Source organism: Oryx dammah, unplaced genomic scaffold (assembly GCF_014754425.2).
Source record: "Oryx dammah isolate SB20612 unplaced genomic scaffold, SCBI_Odam_1.1 HiC_scaffold_26, whole genome shotgun sequence".
NCBI classification, from domain to species: Eukaryota; Metazoa; Chordata; class Mammalia; order Artiodactyla; family Bovidae; genus Oryx; species Oryx dammah.
Window position 1 is genome coordinate 56,266,122 of NW_024070210.1, and position 18,131 is coordinate 56,284,252.

At 37.4% G+C, this 18,131-nt stretch overlaps 1 protein-coding gene across 1 annotated transcript in view; it reads right to left on the minus strand.

Moving 5' to 3' along the window:
- The window catches only part of HERC1 (HECT and RLD domain containing E3 ubiquitin protein ligase family member 1), a 194,134-nt gene that overhangs the window by 63,978 nt on the left and 112,025 nt on the right, over nucleotides 1–18,131 (minus strand). The window contains exons 32-38 of the mRNA XM_040226709.1: nucleotides 16,046–16,152; nucleotides 15,418–15,528; nucleotides 11,882–12,058; nucleotides 7,157–7,396; nucleotides 5,248–5,331; nucleotides 2,759–3,279; nucleotides 162–907 (exon numbers count right to left, since the gene is read on the minus strand). Of these exons, the coding sequence (XP_040082643.1) occupies nucleotides 162–907; nucleotides 2,759–3,279; nucleotides 5,248–5,331; nucleotides 7,157–7,396; nucleotides 11,882–12,058; nucleotides 15,418–15,528; nucleotides 16,046–16,152 (1,986 nt within the window). The remainder of the gene's footprint in view (nucleotides 1–161; nucleotides 908–2,758; nucleotides 3,280–5,247; nucleotides 5,332–7,156; nucleotides 7,397–11,881; nucleotides 12,059–15,417; nucleotides 15,529–16,045; nucleotides 16,153–18,131) is intronic.

The window sequence follows — 18,131 nt, forward strand, 5'->3', positions numbered from 1 at the left end:
AAGAAGAAGAAAGGAACTGTCTGCCTTGCAAAGGAAAAAACACTGTGAAAACTATTTGGCCAAAAAAATTTACAAATCACTAACAGAATATATCACTTCTGACAATTATGAGTAACTTCAACAGCACAAAGCAAAAATTTTTTGAAAATCAGATAACTTACCTTGCTTAATTTTGCTCCCAAATTGGTCTTCCAAAAGCCCATGGACCACTAATTTATAGATCATGGCTTGAGCTCGTTCCAGATCTGCTAATCCCAGTGCTCTCTTTATGGGTGACCGCATGACCGCTCGCTTCACCATGTGGCGCATCAAAAACTGAAGGGCTGCACGCATCTCCACGTCTTCATGAACAACTGGAGAGCTCGCACAGTCTGAGTTGTGGCCATTTTCAGCCAGAACTTTTGGTATCAGCAACAGTTCAGCGTATTTACTACAGCCAAGAAGAGCACTGAGTGATTTCATAGCACCGAGGTAGAGATAGGACAGCTGGACTGCTCTGATTTCCGACTGGGCTATGTCATGGTTTTTAGACATGTGTTCATGATTTTTTCTTTTTCCTTCTGTTATCTGATGTTGGGATTCCACACCTGGCACTGCTGAATCTAAAGAAAATGAAGCTATTTCGTTTTCTGATTTGGAGCTTGTGGTACCCTTAACATCATCAGATGTTAAGCCTGTTCGTGTATCTAAAGCAGATTCACTCTCAATTTTCTGTTCAATATCCCCTTTCTCCTCCGATTCATGTCGGTGTTTCTTTTCATGTCGCTTTGTGCTCTGTTTGCCCATGTCTTCATGAATGCCAGTCAAATACGTGAGGTCCAGCAACACAGAAGCTGTCAGGCCTCGAAATCGTGCCACGTCAAAAGGAAGTGGTTCACAGGGTTCCAGATTATACAATGGAGTATCACTAGGCGACCAAAAAGTTGGGAAGCTTTAATAAAGATCAGAATGACACAGGAAGAAGCAAGTGAGGGATAGACGAGAGGAAGGTATAGAAAATAATGTAGACAAAATAAGATGTATCAAAACAGAGAATAAACTACACAAACTAGAGAACTCATTACAAACAGAAAAATGAATCTACTATGAGAAAAATGGGGAGATGTGATGTTAAACGCAAAAGCAATGAGATGTTCCTGGGCCTTCAAATATGAATATTCACTATTATATGACCTAAGTCAGGGACTAGCAAAATTTCTATAAAGAGCCAAATAGTAAATATTTTAGGACTTGGAGGCCACACAGCCTCTGTTGCAACTTTTCAACCCTGACATCATTGTGTGAAAGCAGTCACTGATACACCTGAAAGAAAGCTTGTGGCTATTTAACTTTAACAGGAGCTGGGCAAGGTGTGGTTTGCCAATTCCTAATGTAAGCTGTTCAGAAAGTTTGTACAATAAATCTAGCTTATTATATGGGTAACGGCCATTTATAACCTATTCCAGGTTAAGACTTTGTTTCATTCAGAAAAATTACCTTACAGTCTTCAATAAATCCTTTCCATTTAGTTTAAGCAAAAAGATGACTACATATTTCCTAATACCCAGCAAGAATTTCCAAAAGTTTCAACATGCTATAACCATTAATAAAGAACTGGAATAGAAAGCTTTAGCAAGTATACAAAGTTTGGTGGCATAGATTTGTTCTATTAACCTAAATTTTGGTTCTAGCTTAACCTACTCTTATTTTCTCGTTGGGTCATTTTTCTTATTAATATTTGTTTTAATTTAATCATTTTGCTTTATTGTTTGCATCTTAGTAAGGCATCATAAATCCTTTCCAAAAGGCAAAGAATTAAAGAAAAGGTAGATAATTTCACAAGTAAAATTTTCATTGTTTTCTTAGCTTGGAGTCCATTAATTTCTGAAATTGTGTGTAAACTCACATGTGTTTATATTTCAGCTGAGAGGGTCCATAGCTATCATTACATTATATAACAGTACCACCTCCAAAAAATACTGAAGAACCATTGTTTTTGATATTGTCCCATGTCATATAAATAACGGAATCACTTTAAGCAGTATAATGAACACTTACATAGTATCATCAATAAATCTGTTTTCAAATGATACAATTATGTAGTCATTAGTTAAGTGAGTCCCCTTATTGACTGAAATACTTAACATACTTCCTTTTAAACATATGAAGTTTCTATTTCACACAAATTCTACCTGATTCCAAACACATCTAAATGCTTTTAAGCATACAACTTCTGCCACATAAACGTAATTTTCATACCTATCAAAAATGTTGCACACTGAAGGTATAGAAATATATGCTTTAAAAAAAGGCAAGAATATTTAAAAATAACAGATAATACAAAACCTAATTTTAGTCACTCAAATGTTACCATCCTACAATCAAAGCCTTCCTATATAAAATGGAACTAAGAGATCTGCTGTCTGGCTTTTTTTGTGTCCTAATGTGTAATGGAAATGATTAAAAAGCAGGAAGTTAAATGAAAAATAGACAGAAGGATCCTACTTAATCTAAATTATTGAGCTTACCATTTTTTTTTTTCCACAAAACAAAGTAAAAACTATATATTTTACAAACTACTAGTATTCCAAGGAACACAAGTTTGGGAAATACCCCTTTAGGAAATCAATAGTACTCATACCCAGATGTACAAAAAATATTATTTTAAAAAGTTAATTGGCAGCTCACCTAAAATATATAATTATTCACTGTCCATAGGCAATAGCACATTTCACCAATAAATATTCATTTGCTAATAGTGTAACTCAACAAATCATACCTGATGGTAATTTCTGCTTCATCCCATTGGACTTTGGCAGACGTGCTACCCTCTTTGACCACTCCCAGCAGCGTGGCATGGCGCCCAGTTTGCTTGTGAACACACCGACCTCCAACTCTAAGACCAGCATCAACTCCTCCTATCACTGCCAGCACAGGCCACACCTCTATGCAAAGGGTCCTCAGCTGCGGTTCTGACAGGTCAGCAAGGCCGTGCCTACTGTGTTTACCTTTCTCTTCCTCTTTGTTTTCCTTTTCTTCTCTCATTTCATTTTCCTCTCGGCTTTGAACCGAGCGGCTTTTCTTTAGCTTCTGACCTGATTCTTTAATACATATCTTAATTTTGTGTAGCCTTTCCATCATTTTTTTGTTAATGCAGTAAGTCCAACGGTCTGTTCGATGAAGGATACGAATAAGCTGGATAGTGGCCTCTGCCAGCACTGCAGCTACTGGACTACAAATAGGATCTCCTGGAAGGAGGTCTCGTGGTGTGCCACGCATCTGCATATCACAAATTTTCACCTATAGAAAAGAGGGTGGCAAATGTGTGATTATTAAGTTATCCTAAACTATTAATTCTATAAATCACAAAACTATAAATCTAGCACATGTAATCCAATGTGGAACTAGTATTTGGTCTCCTGATATATGTGTATTGTACTACTGGCCCTCAATAGGGAATGAGCAAGTATTACAGCTTTACTAAAGTCAGTAGCATTATGGTCCTGAGAAATAAGTTACCCTGTCGTTTAAACCTTCTGCAGCCTGTGAGTAGGAGTGCTGTTGTGGTCACTCAAAAGATAGGTACAGACCAAGGTGTATGTGATTTAATTTGCTGTGCTGTGCTTATTCGCTCAGGCATGTCCAACTCTTTGTGACCCCATGAACTGTAGCTCCTCTGTCCGTGGGGATTCTTCAGGCAAGAATACTGGAGTGGGTTGCCATGCCCTCCTCCAGAGGATCTCCCCAACCCAGGGATCGAACCCAGGTCTCCCACACTGCAGGCGGATTCTTTACCGTCTGAGCTATCAGGGAAGCCTTAGTCTCCACTCCAAAAGTCTTGACTTCACTCTAATCCTTAAGACTCCAGAATAATAATGAGTCCTGGGACCATCTTATGTTGTTTCAGAGGTACAGAGATAAACTCACCAGATTATAAAATTGGTCACACATTTCAAATAAGACATAGAGGTTAAAAGAAGAGAAGACCTGGGTTCAAATCTTAACTCTGTGTAATCTTCAGAAATTATTTAATCTCTCTAAACCTCAGCTTTTCCATCTGAAAAAAAAAACCTGACACTAATACCTGTATCTATCTCTTACTATATTAAAGATTAGACTATGCACATAAAATGCTTATCAGCACTTTGCTGTATGCCAGACACACAGTAAATATTAAAAAAATATTAACTATTATTAGTATTGTTTCTATCAGATTCTGAAGTCAGAAAACGCTTCTGGGTAGAAGAAACTGATTGATATAAAAGCTACCTAAGGTTAAATTAATCCCTTCAAGCTTCACAGATGTTACGGAACAATAGGCCATCATTCTAACCAGAACATACTAAGAACCTGCTCTGGGCTGCAAGAATATCACCAGAGAAAGAGATAAAAAGGAGGTACTGGGGTGCCTGTTTATTTCATTTCCAATTCAGTTTTGTTGGCCACCTGGTTCAAGAAGCAGTTCCACTATCTCATGAGTAGCTAGCTTGAAATTATACCTCCTTGAAAATTTTTTAAAATATATTTAAAAGGCCAGAATAAATTATACTTTCATGGTTAGAATTTACCAAATCTAGCATTTTCATCATAGATGTACGATATGTGAGACAGCTTGACATCTTCCTACTAAAAAATAACTAGAAATTCTGGAGACCAAACCTAGGCTATACTATATCCTCAAGTAAAAGGATGGGGTAGAAAACAAATCAATCCTCACAGAAAGACCACGAAGAAGTTTCTCTCTGTGTGGGTTTCAGATTAGGAGGAAAAAAATTTTAGTGAGAGGGTATCACTTTAATACTGTTCTGAGGACTTAGGGTTCAAATTTATACCATCTACAGGGTCTGAAAACCCTCAGAGGAATGAATGAAAGGCAGCTTCCCCATCATAACTGAAACTTCCATTATTCACAGAATAGTATCTGACTACACTGAGGTTATTTTTAGATTCCTCTCTCATAGGCACAACTGCCAATGAACCAGATTATCCCTAAACTATTTCCTATAATTCCTATAATCCCACATATGTTTGAAAGTTGATACACTATATTCAAATTACCAGAATATCAAAATAGTCCCTTAAAAAAGAGTAAAGGTAATTTTAAAAATAATCTAATCTTCTTCTGGAAGAGTAAATTTACCTGAGAAGGTACTTCTAATGGTAGAAATAGCTTCTTGTACCTATAAACTCTGTATGATGTTAACAAATATTAATAAAAAATAACAAATATTCTTCATGCTTAATTATGAAGGTCTGAGGTTTCATTACCTTTTCCCCTGGGTTGCTACTATAGAACATTACACATGGGTACAACTCCGCAGCATCCACATCTTCAAAAGCTAATTTGGGTTCCTATAGTGTGGCACAGGTGATGGGGAAAAAAAGGAAACAAAAATATGTTTTCAAATTGATAATATCCAATACATATTAAGATTCAAAGCTCTTACGAGACACAGTAAGTTACTAGATTCAAATCTCAATTATCCTTACTAACTAAGGAAATTCCACATATAATAAATGATCTTAATTTGTTCCTCTGTTACAACTGTCTTATTGGGATTTTACTATTGTCTTTTTCTTTTTTGGGGGGTGCTGATAAATATTATAAGAACCAAAAGGATTAGAGAAAAAGCAGAGAAGAGCAAATAATCTGTAAACTGAATAGCTAGCACTAACTGAGTGAAGGATAAGTAAAAAGAAAAGCTCCATGACATAAATCACAGCAAGATCCTTTTTGGTCCAATTCCTAGATTAATGAAAATAAAATAAACAAATGGGACCTAATTAAAAGTTTTTCCACAGTAAAGGAAACCATAAACACAAGACAAAAAGACAGCCCTCAGAAGGGGAGAAAATATTTGCAAATGAAGCAACTGACAAAGGATTAATCTCCAAAATATACAAACAGGGCATGCAGCTCAATATAAAAAATAAGAATAAAAAAATGGGCAGAAGCAATTTGGCATTCTGTGATGACCTGAAGGGATGGAATGGGGTGAGGGGAGGGAGGGGATATAAGTATAATTATGGCTCATTCATATTATATGTCAGAAACCAACACAACAGTGTAAAAATTAAAAAAATAAAAAAGAGTTCAGGAAAAAAAATGGGCAGAAGATCTAAATAGGCATTTTTCCAAAGAAGACATACAGATAGCCAACAAATACATGAAAAGATGCCCAACATCACTAACTATTAAAGAAACACAAATCAGAACTACAATGAGGTATCACCTCACACTGGTCAGAATGGCCATCATCAAAAATCTACAAACAACAAATCCTGGAACCTGAGGGATAGGATGGGGTGGGAGATGGGAGGCAGGTTCAAGAGGAAGGGGATATATGTATATTTATGGCTGATTCATGTTGCTATCTGGCAAAAACCAACACAACATTGTAAAGCAATTATCCTCCAATTAAAAATAAGAAAACAGAATACATGAGAAAGCTAAGACCCTGGAGGAAAAAAAATGCTGCAGAGGGTATAGAGAAAAGGGAACCTCATACACTGCTAGTGTAAATATAAATTGATACAGCCACTATAGAGAAAAGTACGGAGGTTCCTTGAAAAACCAAACCTGGAACTACTGTATGACCCAGCAATCCCACTATCAGGCATACACTCAGTGTAATGGGGGTTCCTCTATGGGTTACTTTCCTTCAAATTTATGACTGTTATTCTTTCTGCTTATCTTAAAAGTAAACATTTTAAACAAACAAAAAGATACATGAACCCCAATGTTCACTGCAGCACTATTTGCAATAGCCAGGACAAGGCAGTAACCTAAATGTCCATCAACAGAAGAATGGATAAAGAAGATATGGTACATACGTATGAAATATTACTTGGCCATAAAAAAACATGAAATAAGGTTATCTGCAGAGACATGGATGGACCGAGAGACTGTCATAAAGAATGAAGTCAGAAAGAGAAAAGTAGATATCAAACATTAATGCATATGTATGTAATCTAGAAAAGTGGTATAGATGCAAAGCAGAAATGGGAACACAGATGTAGAGAACAAACGTATGGATACCAAGGAGGAAAGGGTAGAGGTGGGAAGAATTAGGAGGTTGGAATTGACATATTTACACCTCTGATAATATGTATAAAATAGATAACTAATTTAAAAAAGAAAACAAAACAAGCAATGCCTTCGAATAAGTTTCAGTACCTCTCCATTCTTCCCAAAGGAAATGGTCCTGGCTTCCATGTCTAACACACAGGTAATGAAATCTCCTTGAGTAAAGCTGGATAATGTCAGAGTCTGTTCTCCGTTGTGATAGAGGTTCCCACTGTAGGCCCGATAGAGCCACATATCCGAGGTAGTACGGTGGTTAAAGTCGTGTACTGGCCAACGAGAAACTCCAACACACGTGCCTTCATTACCTCTGTTTTCCTTCACAATGTAAAACTAAAATCAAGTGGTAATGTTCACTAATATTCAAAGAAACTTTTTTATATACCATTAACCATACAAAGTAATATTGAGAAATATGTTTATAAAGAATTAATTAAGCATTTATGAGAACGTAAGTTTATTTTTAGCTTAAGTGAAAATAACACAAAAATGAAACAATTTCATCATTTTTAAAAATTTTAAGGCAAATTTAATATTTACCATGTAGTACATGTAGAATAACCTTTGAATATAACCTCTGAGTATTTATTTGAAATGAACAATTTTAACTTACATCTTAACTATGAAGTTGAGAAAGTACATCAAGTCCAGAAAATTTTTAATGGACAGCTTCAATTCTTTATATACAAAATTTCTAATTACTTTTATGTATACTTCTGTTCAGAAAAGAGTTAATACAGCATGCTTTTCAGAAAAGAGTTAATATAGCAGGCTTTAGACTGCTCTCTTTAAAAAGGCATGCTTATAACAGTGGCCCCTTAGCAAGTACCTGCTAACTCGACTGTTTACAGTTTCCTACTCTGTTACAAAACATTCCCTAAATGATTCAAGCAGCTTACCAGGACAAGAATGTTTGAACAAACAATGTGGTTTACAGTGAACATGAACTTTCCTTTTAGGAGTCTGGACTTTTAGCACATGCCAGGCAGAGGGTACCTTCATTACCAGTCTCCAGTAAAAATCTTGGGAGCCAAGTCTCTAATGGGCTTCCCTAAAACATCACACACATGTTGCTGTATTTTGTTGGTGGGACAAGTGTGTGGTCCATGTGACCCTTCGTGGCATGGAGAAAACATAAGGAAGCCTGAACACATATTCCTGTAGATGCTTCCTGTGTCTTTTCCTCTTATTATCTGGCTATATATCCTTACCACCTGTTATAGAAAACCCCAGTGATCATGAATACAATGATATACTAAGTCCTTCTATCAAATCTTTGAACACAGGGGTAATTTTCAGGATCTCCAACACAGTAGTGGCAACATGAGCTTCACTAGAACAACTCTAAATTATTAAAATATAAGTAAATATTTGGGAACAAGAGAGAACTGGGGAAAGAGAAAACTCTAATGCCTATGGGGTTACACTTTATGAAACAGCAGGTGAGTGGCTATCTATTGTGAGAGACAAAAGTTACCCATGGAATTCAAAAGTAATAGAGTCAACCACAGGAGAGTTGGCTCACTGGATCCCCTGGCTGCTTTTGGCCCTGTTAGTGAAGGGAGGGGAAAAGAGCAGAAAAGTGTTGTTTTCCTCACTAGGTGGGAAGTGAAAGGGCCTAAACATTCCCACATGTGGGCTTTGGATGGGCCAAAGAATAAAAATAAGCTTGCAGTTGCTCTCTCTTCCAGGTGGCAAGAGAAAAAGTTCAAAAATCCCTGAGGTGAGTTTTGGGGAGACCAAAAATATTAGAAGTATATGTTGCTCTTTCCTCCAAACAAGAAGAGATAAGGTATTTAAATCAGTTCCCAGGGTGGAGCAAAGATTTATAAAGAAGAAAGGAAGGAATGGGAGGGAAGGGAAGGGATGGGAGGAAAGGAAGAGAGGAGGGAAAGGTGCTGGGATGGAGGAGGGCAGGTAGGGAGAGAGAGAGAGAAGAAAAGAAACTACTCCTGCAATTTTCTTTAGCCTAGAAGCTGCCACTACTATACTAGTACCCCAGTCCAACCAATCAACCTTGTAAATCCTAAATTTACTGCTAGGGGTCTAAGTAAACTTGACATTTGAGAGGAGAGTAAATTTTACAAAACAGCTTCATTTTGTGGCTACTGCATCTGGATGTATAATAAAAGATAGTGTAAAATGTTATATGGTGTAACTTCATAAACACTAAGACATCAAACTAGTAAGGGAAAGCTGCAGAGGAAAAATGTCAGTAGCACACAACTTCCCTGCTTTTTGTCCCTGGTGAGTAGATTGGAATTTAAATTCTTTGAGTAATGGAAACAAAACAAGCCTCTATAACTAATGATTTTTTGTTATGATATTTCCCTATCAGAACCACAAGAACAAAGGGAAACAAAGACTGGCAATCTCCACATAGAAATATACATTGAGAGTTTTAAAAAACAATTGTTAGTTGCCAATTAGTTCCTGTAAAATCAGATGTCTGACCCTTAGAGTTTGATGATTTTCTAGCCTGCAATGAATATTTTTGAGTAAGTAAATCAAATCTATACTTTAAGAAGGCAAAAAGACCTTAGTCACTTAGACTTTAAATGCAGCTGTCTGTTCCTACAGCCTTTAGGTTTTACTGCTACCCTCAAAAGTTGCTAGTTTCATTATAGGAGCCTCAATTCACAGCTTCCAATCGCTTGGAGCAGCCTCTAAGTTAAAACCTGATACTCTCTACTACGGGCTGTTTCAACTCAACATGAGCTGTGTTCAACTAAAAGTAGGTACCAGACCAACAAACAAAAATCAAATGTTGGAACTGCTGAAGATTTAGTTGGTGTAGCCATAAACTGAAAACATCATGGATTCTAGTTGGACTGTTGGCATATGTAAGATTCTTATATATGCCCCTGGGAAAGGGCTTGTTCTTCTGATAGTCATCTAACTTGAGCTGCTGATTGGCTTTCTATCTCTAACATAGAAACCGATTACATTCTTAACTTCTATTCTTCCTGAAACCTGAAAGCTGGAGGAGGGCATACTTCAGGGCACATGATCCCTCTCGTCCACTCTTATAACAGATGGACTCTTGACCTCTTCTTGTGGATGTCCTATTGCTACTGACTTTTTCTGTTCAGGTTTTTGAACTAGTCAGTTTGAACAACAGACTGATAGCTTGATTCTATGTCTGATACACAGGCCCTAGTAAGACAGATTATTAAATGAAGCTTTCCCCAGAAAAAGATGGATCTTTCCTAGGCTGCTCACTGGATAAATGGTTAGGATAGAAGAGGTAGATGGTGTGAAAAACAATTTTTTAATTGGGATTTTGTCCTGACAATTCCTAACCTTTGTGGTTAGGAATAAAAATGTTTTTATTAAAAAAATTTTTGTGTGTGTGTGTGAAAATTCTTTTGTCCCTATTGCTTCTAACCCTTCTGGACAAAAGGGCTAGATAAAGATAAAAAATGATTTTAAAAAATGTGAAGTTAGAATGAGAAATACTGATTTTAGAATAAGGTAGGTGGGGAGGTAACCCAGGCCCCAGGAAGTGTGGAAGAATAGAGATGGCATAAATGATCACCATTTTTCACAACTGTTCTTCCTCCTGGGCAAGGGGAGAATGGGGGAAAGCCATGCTATTGACAAGGTGGTTTTGAGCACTTTAAATTCAAACTGGCTTCTGAGCTTCCCATTATACTTAACAGGCTACACGAAGCAGGGGATGACTCCGGGTCCTGGAATTTCCACAGAACACCTCTAGATGTCATCCATGCTCTTGAGGCAGATAAAACAATGTCACAGACAAACAGAACTATTGAACCAACTGGCTTTAGAGATAGTCCCTCTGAAACCAAGAACTCAACTAAATTATTTAGACTGCAGTGAGAAAATAAGGTGGGAGGCCCCCTGATAGGAGATCACATCAGGGTCCTGTTAACTTGTTCTGCCTGACTACTGTATGTCTTATAAACTCTTCATCTCCAAGGATACCACATACAACCTCTAGAATTACATTTTTCTGTGTACATGCCCTATTCTGAGTCCTGGACTGGCCAGAGTTGTGCTGTGCTAAATTTATGGAAAAAGCCACGTTACTTTTTAAGATAGATATTTTTGATTAATAAGATTTATTTTAACTGGCTAAGTCTAAGACCCCTGAAGTCAATACTACAGGCTGGTCTCACCCTGCTGTCTGAGGTCCTACCAGATAATAACATTAATTTTATTGTAAAAACACTGTGGCCCAGAGCCAAGGAGGTAGACTGTGCAATCAAAAGAAGTAACACAACAGGACTGCTATCCTTAGAAATGTCTGCTTATAATGTTGGTCCTTGGCTGACACCTGGGGACTAGACTGATAACTACTTCGCCACACTGATACACAGTTTCCCTAACTGATAAAGGTGGTTCTTGTGCTTAGACTGTATGATAATATGGTTTATGCTAAAAAGCTACTTTCCCTCTGGGAATCTAAAATTTTAGTATATGCCAGGCGGAGTATGTGACTAGCATCCAGTAAAGATCTTGGCCACTCAGTCTCTAATGTGCTCTCCCAGGAAGAAACATCACACATATGTTATCGAATTTTCATTGCTGGGGCTGCACTGTGTGACCTCTCATGGAAGAGATGATCGTGATTTTTCAACTATACACTAAAAACATTTTTGAAAGAGTTACAAAAATAATACAGGGTTCTTGTATATCCTTCATTGAGCTTCCATTTATGTTAAAAATTACAGAGTACTAGAACTTTTACATAAGATGATTTTTTTAATAGTCTTTCCATTTTTAAAAAAATAATCTAGGAGGAAAAGACTAAAAAATAAAATGTCTTTAATAACTACTTAGAATTCTACGCACCTTCCACTGATAGCACCCAGAAGTTACTCCAGTTGACGCCAATCCATATCCTTTTCCTCCACTGCCATGAGTTAAAATCTGTCCATTTTCCACTATGCAACACTGAGCTTTCTCTGGGTCAAAGGACACTTCTTGTATAGGAAGATTCTCATCTTCTTCCTCCAACTCTCCCTGCTTCTACCAGAAAAGAAACTGAGTCAGTATTTTGAAGTAATTCATATCTCAGTTAATAGATATTCTAAGACTCCTTGGTTTGATTCCACAAATATTTATTATTTACTATATACCAGTTACTGTGCAGGCGATGGGAACACAAGCATAAATGTGGCACGGTCCCTTCCCACAAAGAGGTTATAGCTCAGTCAGGCAAAAGAGAGACAAATAACACAGTACAGCAGTGAGAGAATAAAAGAAGTTACATGACAGGTATAGCAGAAACACAAAAGTGTAAGTTTCTAACCATGCTTGGGAAGGATAAGGTAAGCATTCAAAAGAGGATGACTTCTGACCTCAATCTTGAATGATAAGAAGGCATTAAGCAGCTGATCAAAGAAAAAGAAATTTAAGGCAGTACTTTTGAACTGTGGTGTTGGAGAAGACTCTTGAGAGTCCCTTGGACTGCAAGGAGATCCAACCAGTCCATTCTGAAGGAGATCAGCCCTGGGATTTCTTTGGAAGGAATGATGCTGAAGCTGAAATTCCAGTACTTTGGCCACCTCATGCAAAGAGTAGACTCATTGGAAAAGACTCTGATGCTGGGAGGGATTGGGGGCAGGAGGAGAAGAGGACGACACAGGAAGAGATGGCTGGATGGCATCACTGACTCGATGGATGTGAGTCTGAGTGAACTCCGGGAGTTGGTGATGGACAGGGAGGCCTGGCGTGCTGCCATTCATGGGGTCGCAAAGAGTTGGACACGACTGAGCGACTGAACTGACTGAGCAACTGAACTGAACTGAACAGCATGTGTCAAGGCAAAGAACTGAAACAGAATTCACTCATCAGCATTCACTGATTTAACCTAATTGCAAGCAGTATTGACGATCTGGAGGATGTGACTGAAAAAGAATAAGGAACTAGGAACAAAATCATGGAAGGCATTCTAAGTTTGAACTTTAGACAACAGAATCTCTACACAGAATGACTTATATAGAGGAACTCTGATCAGATCTATGCTTCATAAACATTGTTGTACCAGGAGTATACAGGATGAAAACAGAGAGAACAATCAAGAGTTTACTGCAAGAGTTCAGGTAAGAAACACTGACAACGTAAAAGTCCTTCATTTACCCAATGAGTATTTATTAAGCATCTACTGTGTACTAGACACTATACCAGGTCCTATATATTCAGCAATATACTGGATAGATTAGGTCTCTGCTCACACAGAGCTTATATTTTAGAAAGTGGAGACAGAAAAGAAACAAGAAAATATTAGGTGATAAATGCTGCACTGAAATTAAAATAGGTGATGTCTGTGGCATTAAAGAGTATGTGGCAACTGACTCTAGATTGCGGATTAGGAAAGGAATCTGAAGAAGTGATAATTAAGTCAAGACATGAATAATAAGTTGACTTCTGAGAAACATATCTGAGGGAAGTATTCTAAGTAGAAAGAAAGCCAGAGCAAAGTCCAAAGGAAGGAACAAGCTCAGTGTGTTCAAGAAGCAAGAAGAAGGCAAGCTGTTCACAGTGTAGTAAGCAAAGAGGAGATAAAGGATGGAAAACCATTAACTGGAGGGTTTTAAGCAGAGGATCAACATATTCCAAGTTACCAAGGTAAAAGCTCACACTAAATCCTGTGTAGAGAATGAATTAATATGGGATATTGCATAATCCAGGCCAGACAAAAGAGTGGCTTGGAGTAGGGTGATGGCAGAGGAATGAGGTGGAAAAATTCAAGTAAAGTATTAACAGAGAAGTTAGCAGGACTTAGAGATTATATAGATAGAGAAAATGGGGTGTGTGTGATAGAGAGGAATCAAGGATGACTGCTTGGTTTTTTGGTTGAGTCACTTACTAGGAAATATGGGAAAGCCTGGGGAACAGACTATTAACAGAACTAAGGATGCTGCTAAGTATGAAATGACTATTAGACTATCACTCAAGTGGCAAGGCAAGTAGAAGATGGGTATATAAGTTTGGAATTCAGAAAAAAATGTCAAAAATGGGACTAAAGATTTGGTGACCAATGGCAAATGGATCTGCATAAGGTTTGATGATAGAGGAAATCAAATGGAAGTAACAGCTGAAGACAATAAAGGGTCTTAGGACCAAACCTTGGGATATTCCAGCAGTTAGATTAAATAGAAGTGAAAGTCAAAGTGGTAGTCACTCAGTCATGTCCAACTCTTTGCAAACCCATACACTGCAGCCCACCAGGCTCCTCTGTCCATGGAATTCTCCAGGAAAGAACACTGGAGTGGGTTGCCATTCCATTCTCCAGGAGATCTTCCCCATCTAGGGATTGAACCTGGGTCTTCTACATTGCAGGCAGATTCTTTACCTGAATCTGCCTCAATGGGAATCTGCCTCAATGGGAATCTGCCTCAGACCAGGCTTTCCCTGGTCTGAGCCACAAGGGAAGCCCTAAAATAGAAGGTGAAGTACAAATAAAAGAAGATGAGAAGAAAAGGCCATTGTACTGGGATAGAAGGAAAACCAGAAAATGCATGGAATCATGAAAACTAATAGAAAGACTAAGATAGCTAGATAGACGAGTTCAAGCAAAAACGATTTAGGAGGTGAAATCAATGGGGTCTAGGGACCACACGGAGGGGGATATTAGCAAAGTCTAGAATTCCCAGGAATTCAGGTTTGAAAAGCTAGTTGAATGTTAGTACCACCAATAAAAATGGGATGGGAGGAAAAGAAGAAAGGTTTGAAAGAAAGACACCTGGGCTATCTATCATTCAAGTTTGGAAGGCAATGAACGTAGTGAAAATGGTCATGATTATGACTGAGACTTCTAGAAAAGCTAAACACAGAACTCTGAGGAACACCGGAATCTGGGATGGAGACAAGGAGAAAGTCACACTAAAGAAGAGATGCCTCCAGAGGGAATCAAGGATTGGTAGAGGGAATCTAGAGCAAGTGATGGTTTGAAAACAATGGAAGGCTAGAGTTTACAGAGGTCAAGTAAATCGTGAGCAAAAAGACATACACTATTACCAACAACACCTCTGTCATTATTTCAGTGCTTTGGTGGAAAAGAAACAATTGGGCTGAAGAGATGAGAAGGAAGGAAATGACTTAAAACATGTACAAGATTACTCTTCCCAGAGGCTTAGCAACGACGTATGAAAGAATATATAGAAAGGCTTCATTGATAAAAAATGCTATTTAGGAGAATGGGAATAAGAGATGTTTACAAACTGAGGAGAAGGAAAGTCCTCCAGGGGAGAGGGAGAGTGAGTGCAGAGAGGAGACTGAATAATTGATAGAAAACTGTCCATCAAAGGAGAAAGGATCCAGAGACAGGTGGCAAGATATTCAATTGTGCTGTCTAAAAATACCTTTTTGGAAGAATCAGGTACCTGTAATTTTATTTCTTGTTCTTTTTCCTTTATCTGAATAGCATGTTTGGCCTGAGCAATGGGTGTCTCCCACATACAATCTGACAGGAGGGAAAACAGGCGTTCCACAACCTATGTATTGAAGGAAAAATGATAAAATCTGTAAAGGATTATTTAAACTATTTTTAGAAAAGATAAATCATAAGATTAAGTCACCTGTGAGATTTAATTATACCAATGTCTGACAGCTACTTTGTGGAGATGCAAGCTAAAATGTCATTTTTTAGAAAGATCATTAACCCACTACAGAGTTGCCCTGTTGCCTCGCTATATGGACCTCTGATGAGGCCATACAGCCTCACATCTTTCTCTCTCTAGATGCCCAAACATAGTAAGAAATTCTATAAATTGTCCTTTCATTATGACCTTGAAAATATTCACTATACCACCACTTCTCACATCTCATAACTAATTTCTCTTTTTCTTTGCTTGGAGATGAAAAAATTTAAAAAACAATCTCAAAAGTGGAAGTCGTAGATGCTACTGAATAAATGACACATTTGCAACACCAGAGACTATAAGTTTTAAATTTGGGTGAATCATGTTGCAAATGTAAAGAATATCTTCTAATAATTTTAAAAATAGAAACCTGGGCCATCTGATCATCTTCTACACCAGATTCACAAGCTGGCAGCACAGCCTCAAGGACGTGAAGCGCAAGGAGCCTCGTTCTTAAGTTACCAACTAGAGGAATGCCTGGAGGGGGAAAAGAACATTGTCTTACTATAAATGTAACTTAAATTCAAAGTTTAAATAAACTTCTTGAAAAAAATCCTTGAAGCTGTTAAGTATTTAGGATGGAACGGACTTCACTTCAGCACATTATCACAAGAATTCTGGATTCATCCCATATCCATCAATGTATATGAATATTCATGTTTGTGTTTCAGTTTTTATGTGTAAGTTTTTATGTATATATATGTATATATTATACGTATATATTATATCTATTTATAGTGTACTATAATAAATACCTGTGCCAAGTACCATGCTATGCATTTCATATACATTAATAACTCTGTTGATCCTCACAAATCCTACATTATATCCTTATTTTACTGATGAGGAAACAGAGGCTCAGAGAAGTAACTTGAGCAAAGCCAGCTCAGTAGAGACAGAAGTAGAATTTTAAATGACCCATCTGTTAACCTCTAAAGCTCAGGCTTATCATACCCTTTAATTGCTTCTGATTGCATCTATGCCCTGATGGACCTACAGGGTTAATGGAGAGAAAGCAGTTTGTATTTTTCTAAAACAAACAAAGACAGAGGCAGGATACGGATGCTTTTTTTTCTATCCATTACTATTACTGGGTTGGCCAAAAAGCTCTTTCGGGTTTTTTGCACTGTCTTACAGAAAAATCCGAAAGAACTGTTTTGGCCAACCCAATAAAAACAACCAGTAGAAATAAATTATTAATATCTGATTCTTCTTCATGCTCTAAGAACTTACTCAATATTATCATAAGCCTTATTTTACTAAAGGAGAAAAAAAAGCTACTGTAAGTTATACTAGTAAAGAAAAACTGACAGGAAAATGACTATAAACTTACTATATATAAGGCTAAGAAGCATAGTTACAGAAAGAATCCTGACTTGAACTACTGATCTGCCAATAGTAGTAACTTATAAATGGCAGAGCTTTTAAGAAAATAAGATAAAGGTAAGGCCTCTTTTAAATAAAATGCTATTTTATTTGCAGAACAGTTGATCAATTTTGGAAATTCTTTAAACTCTTTTAACAACAAATCAATTTCTTGCCAGAATTTGCTACCACAATGACTGGGATAATTCTGTTGCAAGAACATTAACATTTAGTATGACTCCATTTTACTGTATTTTTGCAGTTAATAACTGCAGCTATTATGTTAATAATAAGCTGCCTGTATTCTTTTTGTTTATATATTAACCTTAAATCATATATAGAATCTGAATTTTTTTAAAATTGAATACATACAAAAAAGTAAAAAGAAACACTAATAAACGATATTAAAAATGTACACATATAAAATAACATGTATCACAGAAGACTATGTTACATTTTAGCACACTTTAGAAAGACTGCTGCTGCTAAGTCGCTTCAGTCGTGTCCGACTCTGTGCGACCCCACAGACGGCAGCCCACCAGGCTCCCCCGTCCCTGGGATTCTCCAGGCAAGAACACTGGAGTGGGTTGCCATTTCCTTCTCCAATGCATGAAAGTGAAAAGTGAAAGTGAAGTGGCTCAGTCATGTCTGACTTTTCACGACCCCATGGACTGCAGCCCACCAGGGCTCCTCCGTCCATGAGATTTTCCAGGCAAGAGTACTGGAGTGGGGTGCCATTGCCTACGGATGATGAAGAAGTTCTAGAAATGGGCAGCAGTGATGGTTGAGCAACTCTGTGAATGTACTCAATGTCACTGAATTGTACACTTAAGTGGTTAAAATGGTAAATTCTATTTTATGTACATTTATTTTAAAAACAATAAAAAGCAAGCAGATTAGGAAAAGACTGACAGTGATCTATGTAAGCAGACCAGAGTTTTAGGCTAAGAAGCAAGAATTAAGCTTATTTTGCAGAACTCTCATAGATAGCACACAACTAGAAGTTAAATCAAAGCAACAGAAATCATATCATGATGAGAAAGAACAGACAAATTCAAATCTGCATTCTGATAATCCAACAATTTCAAAAT